Source organism: Macaca fascicularis, chromosome 5 (assembly GCF_037993035.2).
Source record: "Macaca fascicularis isolate 582-1 chromosome 5, T2T-MFA8v1.1".
NCBI classification, from domain to species: domain Eukaryota; kingdom Metazoa; phylum Chordata; class Mammalia; order Primates; family Cercopithecidae; genus Macaca; species Macaca fascicularis.
In genome coordinates, this window is record NC_088379.1 from 55,281,486 (window position 1) to 55,300,445 (window position 18,960).

The 18,960-nt window shown below is 40.2% G+C and overlaps 1 protein-coding gene and 1 long non-coding RNA gene across 8 annotated transcripts in view; both read right to left on the reverse strand.

Annotated features, from left to right (window-relative positions):
• Positions 1-11,993: 11,993 nt before the first annotated feature.
• The window catches only part of ANXA3 (annexin A3), a 61,385-nt gene continuing 54,418 nt past the window's right edge, over positions 11,994-18,960 (reverse strand). For 2 of the 7 annotated variants that reach the window (XR_277132.5, XR_012434849.1), the window contains exons 12-14: positions 18,375-18,497; positions 12,543-12,674; positions 11,994-12,384 (exon numbers count right to left, since the gene is read on the reverse strand). Coding sequence is in view for 4 of the 7 variants with exons in the window: in XM_015450377.4 (XP_015305863.2) it covers positions 12,668-12,674; positions 15,291-15,361; positions 18,375-18,497 (201 nt within the window). In the remaining 3 variants the exon portion in view is untranslated. Of the gene's footprint in view, positions 12,385-12,542; positions 12,675-15,280; positions 15,362-18,374; positions 18,498-18,960 lie in introns of those variants that run through there. The other 5 variants (XM_015450377.4, XM_015450378.4, XM_005554974.5 and 2 more) reach the window with 3 other exon arrangements.
• On the reverse strand, positions 13,355-14,737 carry LOC141410300 (uncharacterized). The gene is made up of 2 exons (XR_012434851.1): positions 14,581-14,737; positions 13,355-14,527 (listed from the first exon to the last, which is right to left on the reverse strand). It is a non-coding gene; the product is annotated as an uncharacterized lncRNA (long non-coding RNA).

Sequence of the window (18,960 nt, forward strand, 5' to 3'; positions counted from 1 at the left end):
AAGCCGTGGCTCATTTCCTCCTCAGAGTCATCTAACTTGAGCCACTCCCGTGCTCCTACCTCTCCATTTCACTTCCAAAGTGCTTGGTGACTCCCTAGCACACCAACGCAGAGAATCACTGTTCTAGAGGATTTCTACCCTAAAAGCCTCTGTTTTCTTCTTTCAACTCCTCCACCCTATAACCCCACGAAGTTACACACAGTTACACCTCCTACTTTATAGTGACTACTGAAAATAGTCCTTCCTATTTCGGGATGTGTCCCTCCAGAAACAGATGCTGAGAAAAGGATCCAGGGATCCCAGGAAGCACTGGGAAGTGAGTGCGGAAGTGAGACAGAAAAGGAAAGAAAGCCAGTACAGGGTGTGTTGTGAGTCAGTTGTCACTGCGGGCAGCTGGGGCTCAGAATTCCTGGGGGGTCTCAGGGGCAGCATAGATCACGCCTCAGAGTTGTCTCACTTGGGAGGCAAGAGCCCGTGGCATTTATCCATGGCCTCCCTCTGTCACTGGTTGAGGGCCGCCCCAGGGGTGTTACTCCCTGACACTTCTTTTCTGACCCAAGTGTGGGCCAAGGCAGCTCCCACAGACAGATAAAGGCTGCAGCAGGGTCACCAGCACTTGCAGTAAGGAGAGTCAGCACATAGGAAATGCTGAGTGTCAGGGACATCTGTGGAGCACCAAGAACCTTCTACATTTCCTATCCAACTAGCTTTACTGTAAATGTAACTACCCCTGTTTCTAGCTTCCTATCCTTTTATTCATTGTCTTAGGTATTGTTGGATAATTTTAATTTAATCTTCTTGACCATGGAAGTTGGCATTATCTCAATTTTATAGAAGAAGAAACTGAGAAATTAAGAGTAAGCAACTTCACAAAAATTACCCGGTTAGTAAGTTCTGGAACTGTGATTTAAAGACTCAAAAATCCAAGTATTTTCTAGTATAGCAGAAATGCAAGGGCAGAACCCTAGGACTACCCATCCTTATTAGCAATGTCCTGGGTAATAAAAGATGAGTTCAGAGTAGAAATAGAGGGGTTATGTCAGAGAAGGGAAAAAACTCTTCATCTAAGACTGGTTTTGACCAACTGTTCCCTGACTCCATTTCTATTGACACAGCACACTAAAGCTTAGTAGGCCAGAATCTTACTGTTTCTTCCAGAGGCCCTTACATAATTTCTAAGAACAAAGATCAGGTAAAATGCAATTTGCAGAATAAGTGATGTCTGGCATATAATAAGTACTCAATTTAACAATTATATATTGATGACCTAATACGTACCAGGCATTGGACTAGATGCTAGGAATAATGGTGGACCATAAATATTGACTGACAGAAGCATGAGTTCGCTTTTGAATATGAAATATATACCCCACATTCTCAAACTAACTAATTATACATAACCATCAGCTATGGCCACTTAACTTTTGCAATTAAGACGAACCTAGTACTCAATAGTTTCTCAGATCTGCCTTGGCTTATTTTCATTTAACATTTAACAACAGCAGATAATGTTGACGTGAAAAGAGCACACTAAACATAGGATTACTGTGAAGATTAAATGAAATAAATGCCAAATCCCAGGTATTTAATATAATTGATCAGTCTCATCTTTATTATAGACTGTAAGTTCCATGAAAACAGGCACTGAATTTTTTTTTTCTTTTTTTTGAGATGGAGTCTCACTCTGTCACCCAGGCTAGAGTGCAGTGGCATTATCTAGGCTCACTGCAACCTCTGCCTCCCAGGTTCAAGCAATTCTCCTGCCTTAGCCTCCCGAGTAGCTGGGATTACTAGTGTGTGCCACCATGCCCGGCTAATTTTTGTATTTTCAGTAAAGACTAGGTTTCACCATGTTGGTTAGGCTGCTCTTAAACTCCTGACCTCAAGTGATCCACCCACCTCGGCCTCCCAAAGTGCTTCGATTACAGGCAAGAGCCACTGCAACCAGCCGAACAGGCAGTAAATTTTTACATGTATATGTAGCTTTTAGATTAGTGCAGTAGGGCTTCAGTTCACATTGATAGGCTGAATGAGTAATATGGATATTATTACTCCAATTTTTCAGATGAAATTAATACTCAGAGAGATTGAATAAGCTGCTCACTTTCTCAAAGCTAGTTGCTGTAAGAGTTAGGATAAATGACCTATTTCTTTTCTTTTATTTTTTTTTTATCCTATGTACAGTCATTCCTAATCAATAACATACTTCTAACTCCACTGTGCCCTAAGGGCTTCTCTAAAGCATGTAGCATGATACTGAGCACACAGTAGGCCTTCAACAGTTGCCACTATTGATGTCACTCGTCAGTGGTGTGTTATTAGTTTATTACTGCCTTATGATAAACTTCTCCATTGGCTTGCAGGTACAGAGAGCAACTCTGCTGCTGCTCCTCCGGAGTGCGGCATCATCTTCCTGCTCTTCCTTCCATTTGCTCTATTGGCTCCTACTCCTCTCCCACTGAAGAAACTGTAGCTTTCCCCAGGGCTTAGGCCCAAGCCCTGCTGAACCTCTATCTCTGTGTGTTTGTCTGCATGTCTGCAATTACTTCAACTCAAACTGTACCCACCAACGACAAGACCCTTAGAAACTGCCAAATCCTCATTGCTGAGTGGTTTCCGTACTGCTACTGCTGCAGAAAAAGAAGAAAAAGTCACATCCTTCTCACCAAAAACTAAAGGGGGAAACACAGAACCAGGGAAATTCTGTAAGCAATGGTGAACTGTTTATTCAGGGCTCCAACTCTGCTCTTGCACCTGTGCCCTGCTGTGGCACAGTCTATAGTTTTGAACTTTGTATAGTACAATGCTCAGCAAGAAGAAGAAGTTACCTTCTGGTCTGAGAGCCTCCTGACCAGTCTTGTCAGACTGAAAGATATTGGCTTTGCTCTATCAAGGTGGCTTCTGTCCTGTGCTAAATGACTTTATATTATTGATATGTAAGCTTCTGAGAGACTTATTTAGACTTCAGTATCACTGGCCGTTAGATGCCAGTGATGTGTGGTGAAGTTGCTCAGGGTGTGAAGCCAGAGAATTTATGAGAATCCAAGTGTTCAGACCTACTTCCCAACTCCAGCACCCAAGAAATGGGCCTCTAAAGTAAAGAGCTTTGCAACTGTTGCTACTGCTGTATCACAGTCCCATACTGAGAGAGTCAAGCTTATAGATTTTGGACCTACTGTATAGAAATCTCAGATCGTTTTGTGGCTCCAGAACTATGTCTAGAGTGGTCTTAACCTTTCTGAGCCTCCTTCCAGACAAGTAAATTGGGATAAGGTTACCTGCCTCATGGTGTTGTTATAAAGTCAAAATGAGATAAAGTATATGAATTGCTTATAGTGAGTGTTAAGAAATGGTGCCCATTATTATTGAAACAAGAGGACCTCTGAAAGAATGCAAAGTCAATGCCTACTGGCTCTTTTGGTCAGTTGGCTGAGAAGAGCATGTGAGGTCATAAAGCCAAAGTCCAAAGGGAGCTGAATTCTCCCTGCCTGCAAGAGAGGTCAAGAATGTGGTGTAGTTGGTTAAGTTGTGAAGGTTCCACATGATTATACAGAACTTGCAGGCCTTCGTCAATTTTCCCATAATGATTAAGTCTTTCAAAATAAAAAAGATCTTACGCATATACTTCATACAGCAAAAGAGACTGGGAAATTGGGGGAAGGTGTCAATAATAGCCAATGACTACATATTTCAGATACTGTGTTAAGTCCTTTACTTGTGTTTCCTCATCTAATTCCTTGTCTTCCATGGCAGATCTAAGCATTCCCTCCTTCCAGGCGCCTGGGTCTTCCTGGCACTATGAATTGAATAAATTATTACTCCTATCTTAGAAACAAAAGGAAACGATAAATCAGCAAGGCTAAGTAATTTGCCCAAAGTTACACAGCAAGTTGGTGGTACTGAAACCAACATTGTATGGTTCTGGCATCTTTCCTTCATATCTGGGAAAGGGAAGGCCAGGGAGCCTGTTTTTCCTGAAGAAAGAAGACAGGACCATCACACTGAGGAAGCCAAGAAAAGCAGTGCAGGAAAAGCCGGGCAAGTGCAGTGTTCCAAGAGATGTAACCAGAGAAAAATCTGTGAAGTTTCCTCACAGGGACTTTCTCTGGGTGGATTCTAGATTCTGGGAAGCCTTGGGCTTCCCAAGAAGTTTTTGGCAGCACGTGGTCCAGTCAAACTACATACTCAATACCCAGAAGAGAGAGAGGAGAAAATCAAGAACGGACAGTTTGTTGCCTGGTGGCCTGGGAAGGTCCCCATATTGAAAAAATTCAAAGTAGACTAAACAGTGCAAAGACTTTTCTTTTTCATGTCAACATTGCAGAGGTTAGCCAGAAATTAAAGCAGAGGAGGTTAGGAAGAGACAGGAAGTAGAGAGAGGAAGGAAGTGCTTTTCTCCCCACCACCGTCTTCTCTCTAGAAACATGTTTGAATAAATTGGAGACATTCTCCAGTCATTGCTGCCCAATGGAGCTTTCCAGTGACAAAAGGCTCAGGTGTGGGCTGGTTACACAAAGGATCTGAAATAATGCTCAAGGGCCCTGTGCTTGCTGGTCCTACCTTCTTGGAGTCCTGAAGACTGAAGTGAGGCACAGGAAGAATTGGAAAAGATGCATGTCTACCCATACCTCTCACTTCCTAGGAAAGAGTCAGCTCTGAGGGTATACTTCTTACATGGCTCTAATCCATGATAGAGGGGTCTACTTGGCCCTCTTATTACCTGTCAGTATCTGGGAAAGCAGGCAATAGAATCAGCATCTATTCTGTAAGCTCCAGCACAGAGAAGACTTAAACTGATCTCTAGTTACCTTCAACAGACAGGATCCTGTAATAAGATTTCTGAAATGAGAGAGAGAGAAACAGAGAAGCCAGACTTTCCACTAGGTACCTCAGAAACAAGAGGAACACAGCAAAAAATAAGGATGGACTCTGATATTCAGTGTCCAGTGATGGCCTCTTCAGTGAGGATTAGCGGCCCCCTCGGCCGGGTGGTGGCTCACACCTGTAATCCTAGCACTTGAGGAGGCTAAGGAGTTCGAGACCAGTCTGGGCAACACAGTGAGATCTTGTCACTATTTAAAAAAAAAAAAAGAAGAAAGAAAGAAAGGAAAAAGGATTAACAGCCCACTTAACTCATGTACTATTTGATACATTATTTTCCAATATTGTCAGATACTGGGAGCTTGTTCTCATCTCTACTAATCTTTATCTCTTCAAAGCCCTACCAATCAATTCCTTTAATACCTAGCTCAGAGGTGACATTCCTGGTGAATCCTGCCCTGCATACTTAATTAATCCTCCATTTGAGCTCTAGGTGCCTTTTAATAGCCAAACTTTCTTATATGTCATGTGAAGTTATTCTTAAATTATTGAGCCAATAAATTTAAATTTACTTAGAAAACACAACTTTGACAAAAAGAGAAAAATTAGTCAGCTGTAATGCTACTACCCAGAGATAAACAGTTACTGTGGCCATGTATATTTTCTCAGACTTTCTGGTGTCAACTAAAGAAAAAAAAAATCAAGCTTGTAAAGAATTAAAGGCAGTTGTATTTAGAAGTCTTACTGAGGACTATAGACTGAGGCCTAGAGCCTGAGAACAGTCCTTCAAAGAGGTTCTGTCAGACTGCTCTGAAATAGTGTTTTAGCTCAGTTTATATATGGGTTGTGGAGGTTTAGTACGTGTAAAATCACATCAAACGTGTGCAGAAGTTACATTAAAGGAGAATCACACCGAAGTTTGGGTGTAAGAGTACAGCTGGTTACAGATTACAGAGGCGTCATCACTAACCCCATCAGATGTTACCTTACGTGTAAGAAAAGGCAGGGAATAGGGTCATTTATCTTTTAAGGAACTTAGTGACTCAGGCAAGAGACACTGTGGGGCCATGTGCTCTATCTTGCTTTGCCTTCAAAGCATCTTTCCGGAGAGCTGCACGTCGTCAGAGTTAAACTTTGTGAAATTATGCTGGCAAGCAGAAATGAACAGACATGCCTCCTTACGTTTGCTATGTTGTCTCACACTGGTTTTCTTTTTCTTACTGTTTCATCAAGCAACTTTTCTTCCATTTAGCAAAATATCATAAGCATCTTTTGTGTGTATCTGTATCTATTTCTATCTGTATCAGTATTTCTGATACTTAGTAGTCCACAGCATTTTTAATAGCATCATTATAGTACATATCATATTTTAGTATAGTTAATCTTAAGTAGCTAGCATCTACATAGTGCTTACAATGTACTGGGTCATTCTCAGTACTTACATGCATCGATCCATTTAATCTTTGTAATCCCAGGTGGTTGGTCTAATTACTACTATCATTCAAATTTCACAGATAAAGGAATCTGAGGCATAAAGGGCTTAAGTAATTTTCCCATGATCATACAGCTAGAGACTTTAGAGCTGTAAGAGCTAGAATTTGTCCAGCTAGGCTGACTCCAGACTTTTAACTACTATGCAATACAACCTTAACAGTCTTTAACTGAACACCTAATAATTGGCAGTTTCTTCAAATATCTTATCCTTTAACTCTGCAAGTTGCAAAGAGCATGAGAATTTTGTGTGGAAGCCACATTTGCCTAATCCTCAACCCCACCCACCACTACCACCACTGTGCTGTCCTTGCTAATTAGCCAAGTATCTGTCTTTCCTCTCCTTTGCTTACTCCCCAGATCATCAACTCCTTGAAGTCAGGTAATGTGCAGCTTCCTTCATTTTTATAACTCCAGCACCTGGCATAGTTCCTGGACTACAGTTACCATGTAATAAATGTTGGAAGAATAAAGGTCGGAAGGGGTTTGGTTTGACTGATAAAAAGCAAGAAAAATATTTTTCATGAAAATATCAGATACCAAATTCTATTTAACACTGGTTTAAATAGAATTTGCAGACATGATCTGGAATTTTCTTTGTGGACTTTGCTCTGTGACACAAAACAAAACAAAAAGCTTAAGTGCAACTTTGGAAATCTCTAAACTCTTCTGAGGTCTGTGGCCAGGGGAACCAACGTAAGCCAGTTATGCTGTGGATTGCTGCGGTTCTCTAAAAGGAGGTGTGAGTTTGGGCTAATTCTCACCAACTTCCTACGCTTGGGACCTTTGTTCTTCTCTACTTTCTACCCCACTGTGGCATGCTCTTTTTTTGTAGGAGCTCATTTTATCTCAATATTCTTTTTCAAAACTTCCTTTTGTCTGGTGGTTGATATTATAGCAACTGGCAAATCACATCTGTTTTTTCACAGCAAGTCTGGTGCTCTGCAAGTCACTTTGGACGACTTTTTTTTGAGACAGAGTTTCATTCTTGTTACCCAGGCTGGAGTGGTACGATCTCAGCTCACTGCGACCTCTGTCTCCCGGGTTCAAGCGATTCTCCTGCCTCAGCCTCCCGAGTAGCTGGGATTACAGGCATCCACCACCATGCCTGGCTACTTTTTTTGTATTTTTAGTAGAGACAGGGTTTCATGTTGACCAGGCTGGTCTTGAACTCCTGACCTCAGGTGATCTGCCTGCCTTGGTCTCCCAGAGTGTTGGGATTACGGGGGTGAGCCACCATGCGTGGCCTGGATCACTCTTTATTGCCACACCCAGTTCCACAAAGTTTGTGACCAAAGAGGGCATATGTACGTTTTAATAGCTAGTTTTTTCTTAAGCGCGGTTGTGTCATAAAACCTTTCAGCTGAATGGGCTGCTTTGGTATTCCGGGTTTGGGATTTCTTTTTTAACAGTTTACTGCAGCAGCCATTCAATGTTTCCTCCTACTCTGTAACTGTCCTCCTCATTTGAATTTCTCCTCTCTCTCACTGCTGACTTTGTAAACTCTACAGAAATAGGCAAACTTTGGTTTCAGAGGAGGGCTGTCCCTGGTGGGTAAAACTGGCACAAAGCTGAATTTGATGAAACTGAAAGAAATATAGCACCAGTAAAAAGGCTTCAGCACACAGCAACCTGTACTTGCTTGACTCTCACAGTCCCACGAGAGACAAACAGAGTGGGTGGGAAAGATCTGAGTCTGTCAGTTTGCTGGGGGTGGGGTTGAAAAAATTTTGGGGGTACTTTCCATGGCTCATAAAACACAAGGTTTCACCGGCAGGAAATTGCCAAGAAGTTTGCTGTGTCTTTCTTTGCTAATTGCAAACTAGAAGAGGTAGGTTTACAACATCTCAAAATCCCCCAAGTGATTACAGCACTGTATAAGCAATTGTAAGTCTTCCAAACTGAGCCAGAGAATAATGGCTACTGTTTATTGAGCACTTAAAGGGTGCAGGCACTGTGGTAAGTGCATCACCTAACCTGGCTTATGGAAACCTCACTCTACTCTGAATGATACATGCATGGCCATCCTGGCTTTACAAGTGAGGAAACTAAGGTACAGAAAGAGTAAGTGACTCGCTCCCTCACATATCATACTACAGTCAACTGATGGGCAGGAAATAAGCCTAGAAAACTTTCTTCAGATCCTGCAACCTCATCACTGAGGTGAACACAGTTGACTCTTATCGTTGGAGGACACATTGACAACATATTAATAACACTGATTTCAGCTGACGTTTCTCTGAAGCGTCCAGAGCTTTACAGTTATTGTCACTGAGTAGTACTAAAACAAGCATCATTTATTTATTCTCTAAATGCTTATTGAACACTTACTATCTGCTCTTCACTGGCAACTCACCATGCCAATGCAGTTATTAGTAACTAATTTTTATTGAGTTAAATTTTTCACATGCTTTATTTCATTTAATCCTTGCACATATTTAAGGTAGGTGCTGTTATTGTCAGCTAAAGAATTGAATTGTATGGAGGTTATTTGTCAAACACTGTTATCTACGCTGCTGTCGTAAGTGGTGAAGCCAGGATTTGAACCCAGTTTGATATGACCCCAAAATTAATGTTTTAAAGACAAAGTAAAATTGTGGGTTATCCATAATTTTAAATTACAATTAAATTTAATTGGGCATTAAATTGGGGAAATGGAAAAAGGGGAAGGTACATGGAAGAAAGGTCTGAACTACTGTACGCTATTTTAAAAATTTCCTCAATACATTTTTACAAATAGGCTAGAGAATCTCCTATTCAACATCTTCATTTGCCGTTTTTGCAGCTCCTGATTTATAGACCAAACATTCTATTACTCTAGAGTGAAGTGTACAAACCTGCTGTTTTGGCAGCTCACCAACCACAGAGCCCGGGACTCTCTGCAGCTGGCTATTTTTCTCTTCTTTCGATCTTCAGGGACTAAACTTAGCGCTTAATGAGACGACATGGATGCACTCAATTCTGCAGGTGATCCATGTCAGAGCTAACGCACATTCATGTAAAGGAAGATGGTCCCAGGAATCCAGAGAAACCAGATGATTCAATTAAATATTCTACATGTTTCCTTAAGAAGGAGTTTACAGTGACAGTAAGATGCCTGAACTACGACAAACCTTCTATAGAAGACGTTTCCAACAGTTTAGATTTGGTCATTTTATGCTGAAGCAAGTTAAGTAGATTTTGCCATTGGGATGAGAAGCCGTGGGATCCACTTTGAACTTGACATGCCACCTTGTGGAAATTGGAGGCAATAAAAAATGTGGCCACTGAATACTACTCTATGATAATTGTATGATACAGGCTAACATTTATTGAGGGTTTACTATGTGCTATGCACTATGTGGAACACCTTTTAAGTGTTACTTATCAAAACAATCTTAGGAGGTAGGTACTATTGTTCTCATTTTAAAGAGGAGTATGTGGCTTAGAAAGGTAATTGCCTGAAGTCCGATGCATAAAAGGCAAAACGGATGTTCGTAGAAGGGTTAGAGGGTTATCTCAGTGTGGCTTTTTTTTTTTTTTTTTTGTCTGCAGAATTATCTCACGTGATCACTAGTCTCTTCAAGTTCTCACCTTCTTCATCCTCTCTCATGCACAGATAAGGTTTTTTGTTTTTGTTTTGTTTTTGAGACAGGGTCTTGCTCTGTCACCCAGGCTGGAGTACGCTGGTGCGATCGTGGCTCACTGCAACCTCAAACTCCTGGGCTCAAGTGATCTTCCCACTTCAGCCTCTTGAGTAGCTAAGACTATAGGTGCACACCACCATGCCCAGCTAATTTTTAAATTGTTTGTAGAGGCGGGTCTCCTTTTGTTTCCTGGACTGGTGTCAAACTCCTGGGCTCAAGTGATCCTCCTGCCTCAGCCTCCCAACATGCTGGGATTTGATGTGTGAGCCACTTTGCCCAGCCACAGATAAGTTTTAAAGTCCAGATGACCTGGATCTTTTTTTTTTTTTTTTTTTTTTGAGACGGAGTCTCGGTCTGTCGCCCAGGCTGGAGTGCAGTGGCCGGATCTCAGCTCACTGCAAGCTCCGCCTCCCGGGTTCATGCCATTCTCCTGCCTCAGCCTCCCGAGTAGCTGGGACTACAGGCGCCCGCCGCCTCGCCTGGCTAGTTTTTTGTATTTTTTAGTAGAGACGGGGTTTCACTGGGTTAGCCAGGATGGTCTCGATCTCCTGACCTCGTGATCCGCCGGTCTCGGCCTCCCAAAGTGCTGGGATTACAGGCTTGAGCCACCGCGCCCGGCCATGACCTGGATCTTAAGCCTTGGCTTTCCCCCTGTGTAACCCTGGGCTAGATACTTAACCTGAGTCTCATTTTCCTTATCTGCAGAACAGGGGAAATATTGACACACGTAACCATGCTCTGTTTCAGAAAGTACTTAATACATAAGTGGTGTAACAACTCTGAGGATAAATGAGATCTAAAATAAAGATTCACTGTATTAAATGCCTTTTATGTGCTGAGCACAGTTCTAATCTAAGCACTAGGCATCGAAGATAACAGTGGCCCTGGGATGGGATAAATTCTAAGGCAAAATAGTAGTTAAGAGCCTGGACACTGGAGTTGGACTACCTGGCTCTTACAGTGATATGTTACTAATTTCTCTAAGCTTCCATTTCTATATCTGAGTTAGTATCTACATGGAAGGTCCCTTGAGGATTAACAAATTAAAATATACTACACTGTTTAACATAGTACCTCATACATAGTAAGCACTCAATGAGTATTAACACTGATTTAATGCTTCGTGATATACTTACTCACTACATCACTTACACCAAAATCATGAAGGCATACTTGACTGACACTTGCTTACTTTGAATACCATGTTTACTCAATTTTGTCTCCCAAATATTTAAGTAGTTTTTTTTTCATTATCTCCTGTCATCATCTTAGTTATGACTGACATTTATAATGTTGATTACAGAACTAACTTGCCAAATGGGCTCCCTGACTCAAGCAATCCTCCCACCTCAGCCTCCCAAGTAGCTTGGACTACAGGTGTGTGCCACCATGCCAGGCTAATTTTTGTATTTTTGTCAGAGACAGGGTCTCACTAGGTTGCCCAGGCTGGTCTTGAACTTCTGGGCTCAAGCAATCCGCCTGCCTCAGCCTCCCAAAGTGCTGAGATTACAGGCATGAGCCACTGCACATGGCCAGTATGATCGTTTCTATTCTGGTCCAGGAAAATAACTCTAAATGGAATTTTTTTCACCTCTTCTATTTCATATCAGTCAAGGTATTTCATATTAGGTCCCACTCAAAGATAGCATGAGGGATTCTTTAAATGCATAGTTTTGCCAACTCAAGAGAAAAGGAAACCTTAGAGGCTTGATTCTAAATGCCCATTCTGGGAAAGTAGTATTTAGCATGAAGCAACCATAATTCATGCTTGCCATTCAGACAGGAAGTGGTTAGATTAATCTTTCAGCAGATGTTTTCTGAAAGCTGAAATAACTTCTCATGCATTGCCACTCCTGTAGCTTGATCACAACTAGAAAGGGTAGGCCAGGTCACATACATCTTCATCTTACTCGTTTCTTAAAGAAAAGTGTGATTAACAAGGTGATAAACTGAAGCAGTAACAGCTTCTATATAGAAACATGTTTTAAAATATTAGTTGTTGGCACCAGGCATCAAACAATGTTGGCAAGCTCTGAAAGCAAACAAACAAATTACTTTTAACAAAAGCAACAATTTTTATTATCTTGCTTTATATTTAATGGATTAGAACTATAAAAAGATTCTTACTTTGTAAGCAGAAATATAAGTTGGATAGTATTTGCAGATCCTTAATACCATTTTAAATTTCATTTATGACCCGCTACATTATAAATGAGATGCTCTAAAATAATAATCGTTTTTGTTGTTGTTATAGAACAATGAGAATTCCTGTTAGGAACACAGGTTACTGTTTACATTTGCTTGTTCTCTTAAATAGTATGAGAAAGAAGTAAGGTGGAGCTGTTGGGAAAGCCCATCGTGGACCTTTGGAGATTATCTTCTTGGTTCAGTCATCTCCACCACAGATTTTTAAGAGTGTGATTTCATAGTCTCCAGAAGTATCCGACTGCAAAGAACAAAATAAATGAAGAACAAACACAGTATAAATAGTGGGAGACCATAAATGAATCAAATCCTATAGCACTAGGGAATTCACCTGGGTGTGAGACTCATGAGCTATACCATTTAGTAAAATGTACCTGCAATTCCATCAGTCATTCATACCTGAGTGCAATTATGTTCTGACCAGGATCTTCTTCACAGTAAATAACATTTAGATTCTTCTTGATATATTGTAGTTACATGTCAATTTGGGTTTAATAAAATAAGATTGCATCACTTACATAACATCAATTTCTAAAAAAATTCAAAAGATTATAGTTTTAATAATATTTATCAAACACTTGCTATTCAAAAGGCTTAATGTGTATTAGCTACTTTAACCCTTTTAAAAGCTCTCTGCAATAGGTACTATACATATCCCCCATGTAATAGATAAGTAAAATGAGAAAAACAGGTTAGGAAACTTGCCCCAAATCTTATTGAGAATAAGTGACAAAAGCAGGATTTGAATCCCTGTATCCTGGCTCCTTAATACCCTGCTACACTGCCTGACTTAGGAAAGTGAAATGAACCACATTTTTAAAGAATATGTTTGTCAGTTCCTTTTCCCAAGGCCAACCAAAAATAGATTGTTGTTCAGAAAAGATACCATGTGAGGTTGAGGCTTAAAGGGCAAAGATAGCAAGTTTGTAACGCAAAAGACTTCATAGGAGGTAAAACTTGGCTTTCAACCTGGATTGTGTAAGATGCTCACATTATTTTTATTTTATTTGAGGCAACCCAACCAGTGAGCACTTTTTATCACTTAAGTTTCATATTTGAAATGGCTGTCACTGGGGTAAATATTAGAGTAAGTGGTAATATAAAGGAAGTCTCAGAGAAGGCTCATTTAGTGAAGAAGTTAAGCATTACTTTCATAGTAAGACAGAATAGGCATTTATATATATTATTCTGTTTTCTTTATTTCTTGTTCATTTGTCTGTTTCACAAAATATATGACTCAATATTCTTCATTTTTGTATAGATTTCAGTTCTTATGCTGTTGGTTTTCCTGTCTTGCTCTGCAATAGCAGAGCTGACAAGTCAACAATGCTCCAGCTTTGTATTAAAAGAGCTCCTTCTAGACATCTCTGATCAGAATTTTAAACAATTAGGCCTTCTATCAGTTAGTCAAGAAAACACATCCAAGTAGCTCAAAGTATATTTCACAGCACTAATGACTTACTTGACCTCTCCACATATCTTACATGGCTCAAAGACATCTCAAACTCAACACATGTAAAGCCAAACTCATAAACTTCCCCCAACTCCCCAAAAAGAAAAGTAAAAAAAACCCTAAAACCTGATCCTCTTGCAAGGAATGGCCCCACTATCTGTTTTCCAAGTTAGGAACTTGAGTGTCATCCTTGCTACCTTCCTTTCCTCACACCAAGATATTATACCAAGTCCCTTAGGTTTTAGCTCCTAAATATCCTTTGAGCCCTTCTTATTCTCCAGAATAAGAAGATCTCACAGGGATCTTTTCATGATCCTGATACTAACTCTTCAAGAGCTCATGCCCAGAACTCTTCAATGGCTTCCCCTTACTCTTAAACTAAAGCCAAAATTCCTTAAACATTGCCAAAAAGATCGTGCATGATCTGGCCCCTACATCCTCATTTTTCATTATGCTTCCTCCACCATGAGGCCTTTCTATTTGTCATTTCTTTTATTAGAATGTTCTATTGGCTCCCTTACCTCCATAACTTTTGCCTTATTAATATCTACTTATTTTCCAGATCTGAATCATGACTTTCTCATAGAAGCCTTTCCTGTAAAAGTCCTCCTATTATAGGATCTTTTAGCACAATGTCGCTTTCCTTTACATTAAACATAGTTGTAATTCCATAAGGACAGAAAATGTCTTCCCCCACCCCATCCCTTTGCTTATAATTATAACCCTGAGCCTAGCACATAATATGCATTTGATAAATATTTTTAATTGAATGAATGAATTTGCTGATTTCAAAGCTCTCTTTCAGCTGAACTCATCTTGCTACTTGGATTTTATTTCTCAATATTCCCCAAGGTGGACCCTCTAATCAAACAAGTGCCTTATTACTTCTTTCCCTCTTGCCTCTTCCCATACCTGTTTCTAGAGCATTTACCTTTAAGACCCTATTGACCTGGGGTCTTAAAGGTAAATGCTCGAGCAGAGTACCTGGCCCATAGGAGACACTCAACACATGCTTGTTGACCTGAAAGGCAGGCTCAAGACCCATTTCTCTAACCCTAAACGTCTTTTCTTCTCAATTCCGATATTACTAGCTCTGTACTCAACAGTCTAGTATCTAATTGTATGTTGTTTCAATTATTATCTTCCAATTGTTTATTTATTTATTTATTTATTTATTTATTTATTTATTTTTTTTTGAGACGGAGTCTCGCTCTGTCACCCAGGCTGGACTGCAGTGGCCGGATCTCAGCTCACTGCAAGCTCCGCCTCCCGGGTTCACGCCATTCTCCTGCCTCAGCCTCCCGAGTATCTGGGACTACAGGCGCCCGCCACCTCGCCCGGCTAGTTTTTTGTATTTTTTAGTAGAGACGGGGTTTCACCGTGTTAACCAGGATGGTCTCGATCTCCTGACCTCGTGATCCGCCCGTCTCGGCCTCCCAAAGTGCTGGGATTACAGGCTTGAGCCACCGCGCCCGGCCCCAATTGTTTCTTTATAGCTACCTCAGGTCTCCACATAGATTATGAGTTGATTGTGAGTGGCTACTATATTTTCCCATAAAAAACTTGGAATTGTGCTATTTATTAAGTAAACACAGAATCTGTCCATCAAGGAAAACTACCAGAAAACATAATTTCATCTAAATTTTCCATAACATCTTCTTAATAAGTAATAAGAGGTACACACTGGTTTTCACCTCTGTTCTTCCTTGTCTTCTCCTTTCCACCAGTCACCCCCTGAGAAAGGTGTCAATGGACAAAGAAATGTCTAAACAATGGGTAGAAGGAAGAAGACAGGCAGGATTATAGGCTGAGATAATATGCAAAATGGAACTCTACCCCCTGAATTTCAAAAACAACCATCTAAAAAGATCCTGTTCATCAATAGCAAAACTATAATGAGATTACTTAATAATATATGTTAGGTAGTAGAAATAAAGAAATCTTATATTATTTCAAATTGCAAACTGAAGTTTTCAGTGATGGATTTTTCTTTTCTATCAACTACAAATAGCTTAAATGTTTTCTAATACAATAAGCCTCAATTACCCAGACCATTGGGGAATGGAGAGCCACTGGTTAATTTAATTTTCTGCTTTGCTGAGGGTGAACTGAAAGCCCTCTTTATGTCTCAACCTTGTTACTGACAATCTTTAGAAAATGTGTGAGTCTATTTTTCTGCCTTAGTAGCTACAATATGGTTAACGTTATTGAATCTTTCTCTGATGATTGAAACTATTGTGATGTGTCAGGACTGATTCAAATAGAATTGAGTGTGAGCAGTTGATGCAATTTGTGCTAAGCCCCAGGCACAGTCTGAGAACTGCCTTTTTGAGTAAGTTCCTGATTTCAACTTATTCATGCATCTCAGCATCTCTTTCTGTAAAAGTTTAGTGCAAAAACAAAAACTCTGATTAAAAAGAGAAAGATTTTAGTGAATGAATCTAGTTAACTGATTGATGTTCATTCATTCATTCATTCATTCATTCATTCATTCATTCATTCATTCATTCATAAGCCATTTGTAAAGTCAGAGGCAGGAACCTTCCCAAGATAGCTGCAGAAAGACCCAGGTTAATATTTATGCCTGGTCAAGGGTGGCTATTGCGGGTAGGGCCATAGTGAAGGTTGGACCAAAGACTCCAGCTGCTGGCAGTGACACTGGAATGTGGTCTAAGCCAGGTGTCCTCAGGGGCCATCGCTGGGTGTAAGCTCCCTCACAGAAGTAGGGCTCCAGCCTTGTAGGGGCTTGAGAGAGGGTGCTGCTGGGAGCTACCCAGGATGTCCATGGTGCATAATGATCCACAGCTTAGGGTATCTAATCAGCATAGACTCCATTCCCAGTTTTGGACCCTCAGTGCTCAGAGCAAACACTCTCTGCTTGGCTGCTGCTTCCCTCTTCATCCTGGATCGCCTTCTAGGACCCAACTCTCAGCTTAGACCTTGGAGAGTCTACCTGGGTCCAACACTCTCTAGTGCTGATTTCCCCGAGACATTCAAGGGTAGATGGAGCAGCAAAGAGATGGAGAGGTCTGCATAGTCTGCAAGTCCTCTGTGAAGACAGCCCTAAGCCTATCTTTTCCCCTGGTCAGTGTGGCCTTGGAGGCGAGGACTGTGGATTGCTCCACTCACCAATCTCAGCTTACACTTTGTTCCAGGGAACCAGCTGGGACTAACACTCTCTATCACTCATTTACTAGAGACTTTCATAGGTGGTCTGGAGCACGGAGGTAGAAAAGTAAATCAATGGAAGACTGCTGAGCAGGTGCGGGGCTAGCTCCTTAGTTCACCACTAACTAGTTGCCATCTTCCTGTTGGGACTATGACTTTTGAACCATGAGCTTAAGGTACAGAAGCCTCTTGTACAATTTGTCAGCCTTACTGCCTTATTAATTCAAATAATTTGTAACTTATTTGAAGTTTCTATGTATAATATATCAACTGAGATCTGAAAACAATGAAAATGGTTTTCATGCTTTAAAACAGAAAGGAAGGAGCCCATTTTAGGAAGATGCTTATCCAGAATGAAAGAAACAGAAGGGACTAGATTTTTAAAAAAATAAAAAACTGTAAAAATTGATAAATTTAATTAAACAAGATGTGCACCCTCTGCTTGGAAAAAAATACATTCGGCCAAGTCAAAGGACAAAGAACGGACTGGGAAATATGACCAGACAAAAGGTTAGTCTACCTTATGTGTAAAAGGTCTTAGAAACTGACCAAAAAGAACAAAAACCCAAAAGAATGTGGACAAAGAATGTAAAAAGACAGATCACAGAAAGAGAAATACAAATGTTATTTAAAACATGAAAATACACTCAGTCTCACTTATACTAAGAAAAATGTATATTACAACTACACTGAGATACAATTCCTCACCTATCAGACTATGAAAACCCAAAAGTTTATCTATAGTCCCAGCTACTTGGAGGCTAAGGCAGGAGGATTGCTTGAGCCCAGAAGTTCTAGGCTACAATGTATTATGATCACACCTGTGAACAGTCACTGCACTTCAGCCTGGGCAACAGAGCAAGACCCCATCTCTAAAAAATGTTTTAAAAACCCAAAAGTTTGAAAATACCCTCTGTGCCAAGGCTATGGAGAAAGAAAGACTCATACATTCCTCATGGAATTGCAAAATGGAATTCGATTGGTAATATTTGTCAAAATTTTAAATGCGTTTACATCTGTCTAAGCAATCCTACTTCTGAGAATTCATAAAGATACATTCGTACCTGAGGAAGTGGTGTATGCATTATACAACACTGTTTGTAATAGCAATAAACTGGAAGCCTGTTTGCTATGGTGAGTACAAATACACAAACAATGGAATGATATACAGCTATTAAATAAAACGAGAAAGTTTCCTATATACTGAAATGAGAAGCACTCTAAGCTGCAGAACCATGCTGTCTCATGTAAAACAGAGAGGAAATTTAAAATACATATTTTTCTTTACTTACATTGTCATAAAGACTGAAATAAATACATACGGTACAATATAAAAACAGGTAAACAATTTGCATATGTAATTCACAGAAGAAGAAAAATTAGTGGCTAGTACACCAAAAAAAATATTGAGTGTCTATTATATGCCTGGGATTTTAGAGCTGAAAATAAGGGACACTGCAGCTACTGTTTTAAGCTCAGACAACACATGTATGCATTGACAAGGAGAGAGAAATCTAAGTCATATATCTTTATATTTTAAGGAATATAAGAGTAAGGAGATGGGTAGAGAAGGGCAAAATATGTTTTGCTATTTTTAAAAGTAGACTTACTTTAATTGCTGAATACAGGGAATAGCCATAATGCTTCTTGAACTCTATTCGAATGTCCAAAAGGTCAATTTCTGATCTGGACACCATTATTCGGTTCAGAGTAAACTCATCAGTTCCAGCACCCTGTTAAGAAATGCAGGTGTTCACAATACAAATGTCATTGGTCACAAAGCAACATGGAGATTTATATTTATAAGAATCAGATAATGGTGTGCAAAATATTCAACTACAGTGATTCTTATTCATTATTATCAAACTTATCATTCATTATTCAAGAAATATTTGTTGAGCACCTACTCTGTGCCAGCATCATGCTAAATGCTGCAAAACAGAGATAAGATACCCATGTTAAGCTTCCAGTTTTGTAAAGAATACAGGCAAGAAAGTAAGCCATTGCACAACAGTCTGACATGTTGAAAATATTGGGTACCATGGGAGCATACTTCAGGGGGGCCTAAGAAACATTAGGGATTAGGATAAGTCTGAGAAAGTGACATTTAAGCAAGGACTAAACAGTCAACAAGGGGAAGGAGTAGGTTCATGCAGGGAGGATAGAAAGGTCCTGTAGAGGAAATAGCAGGTGTGA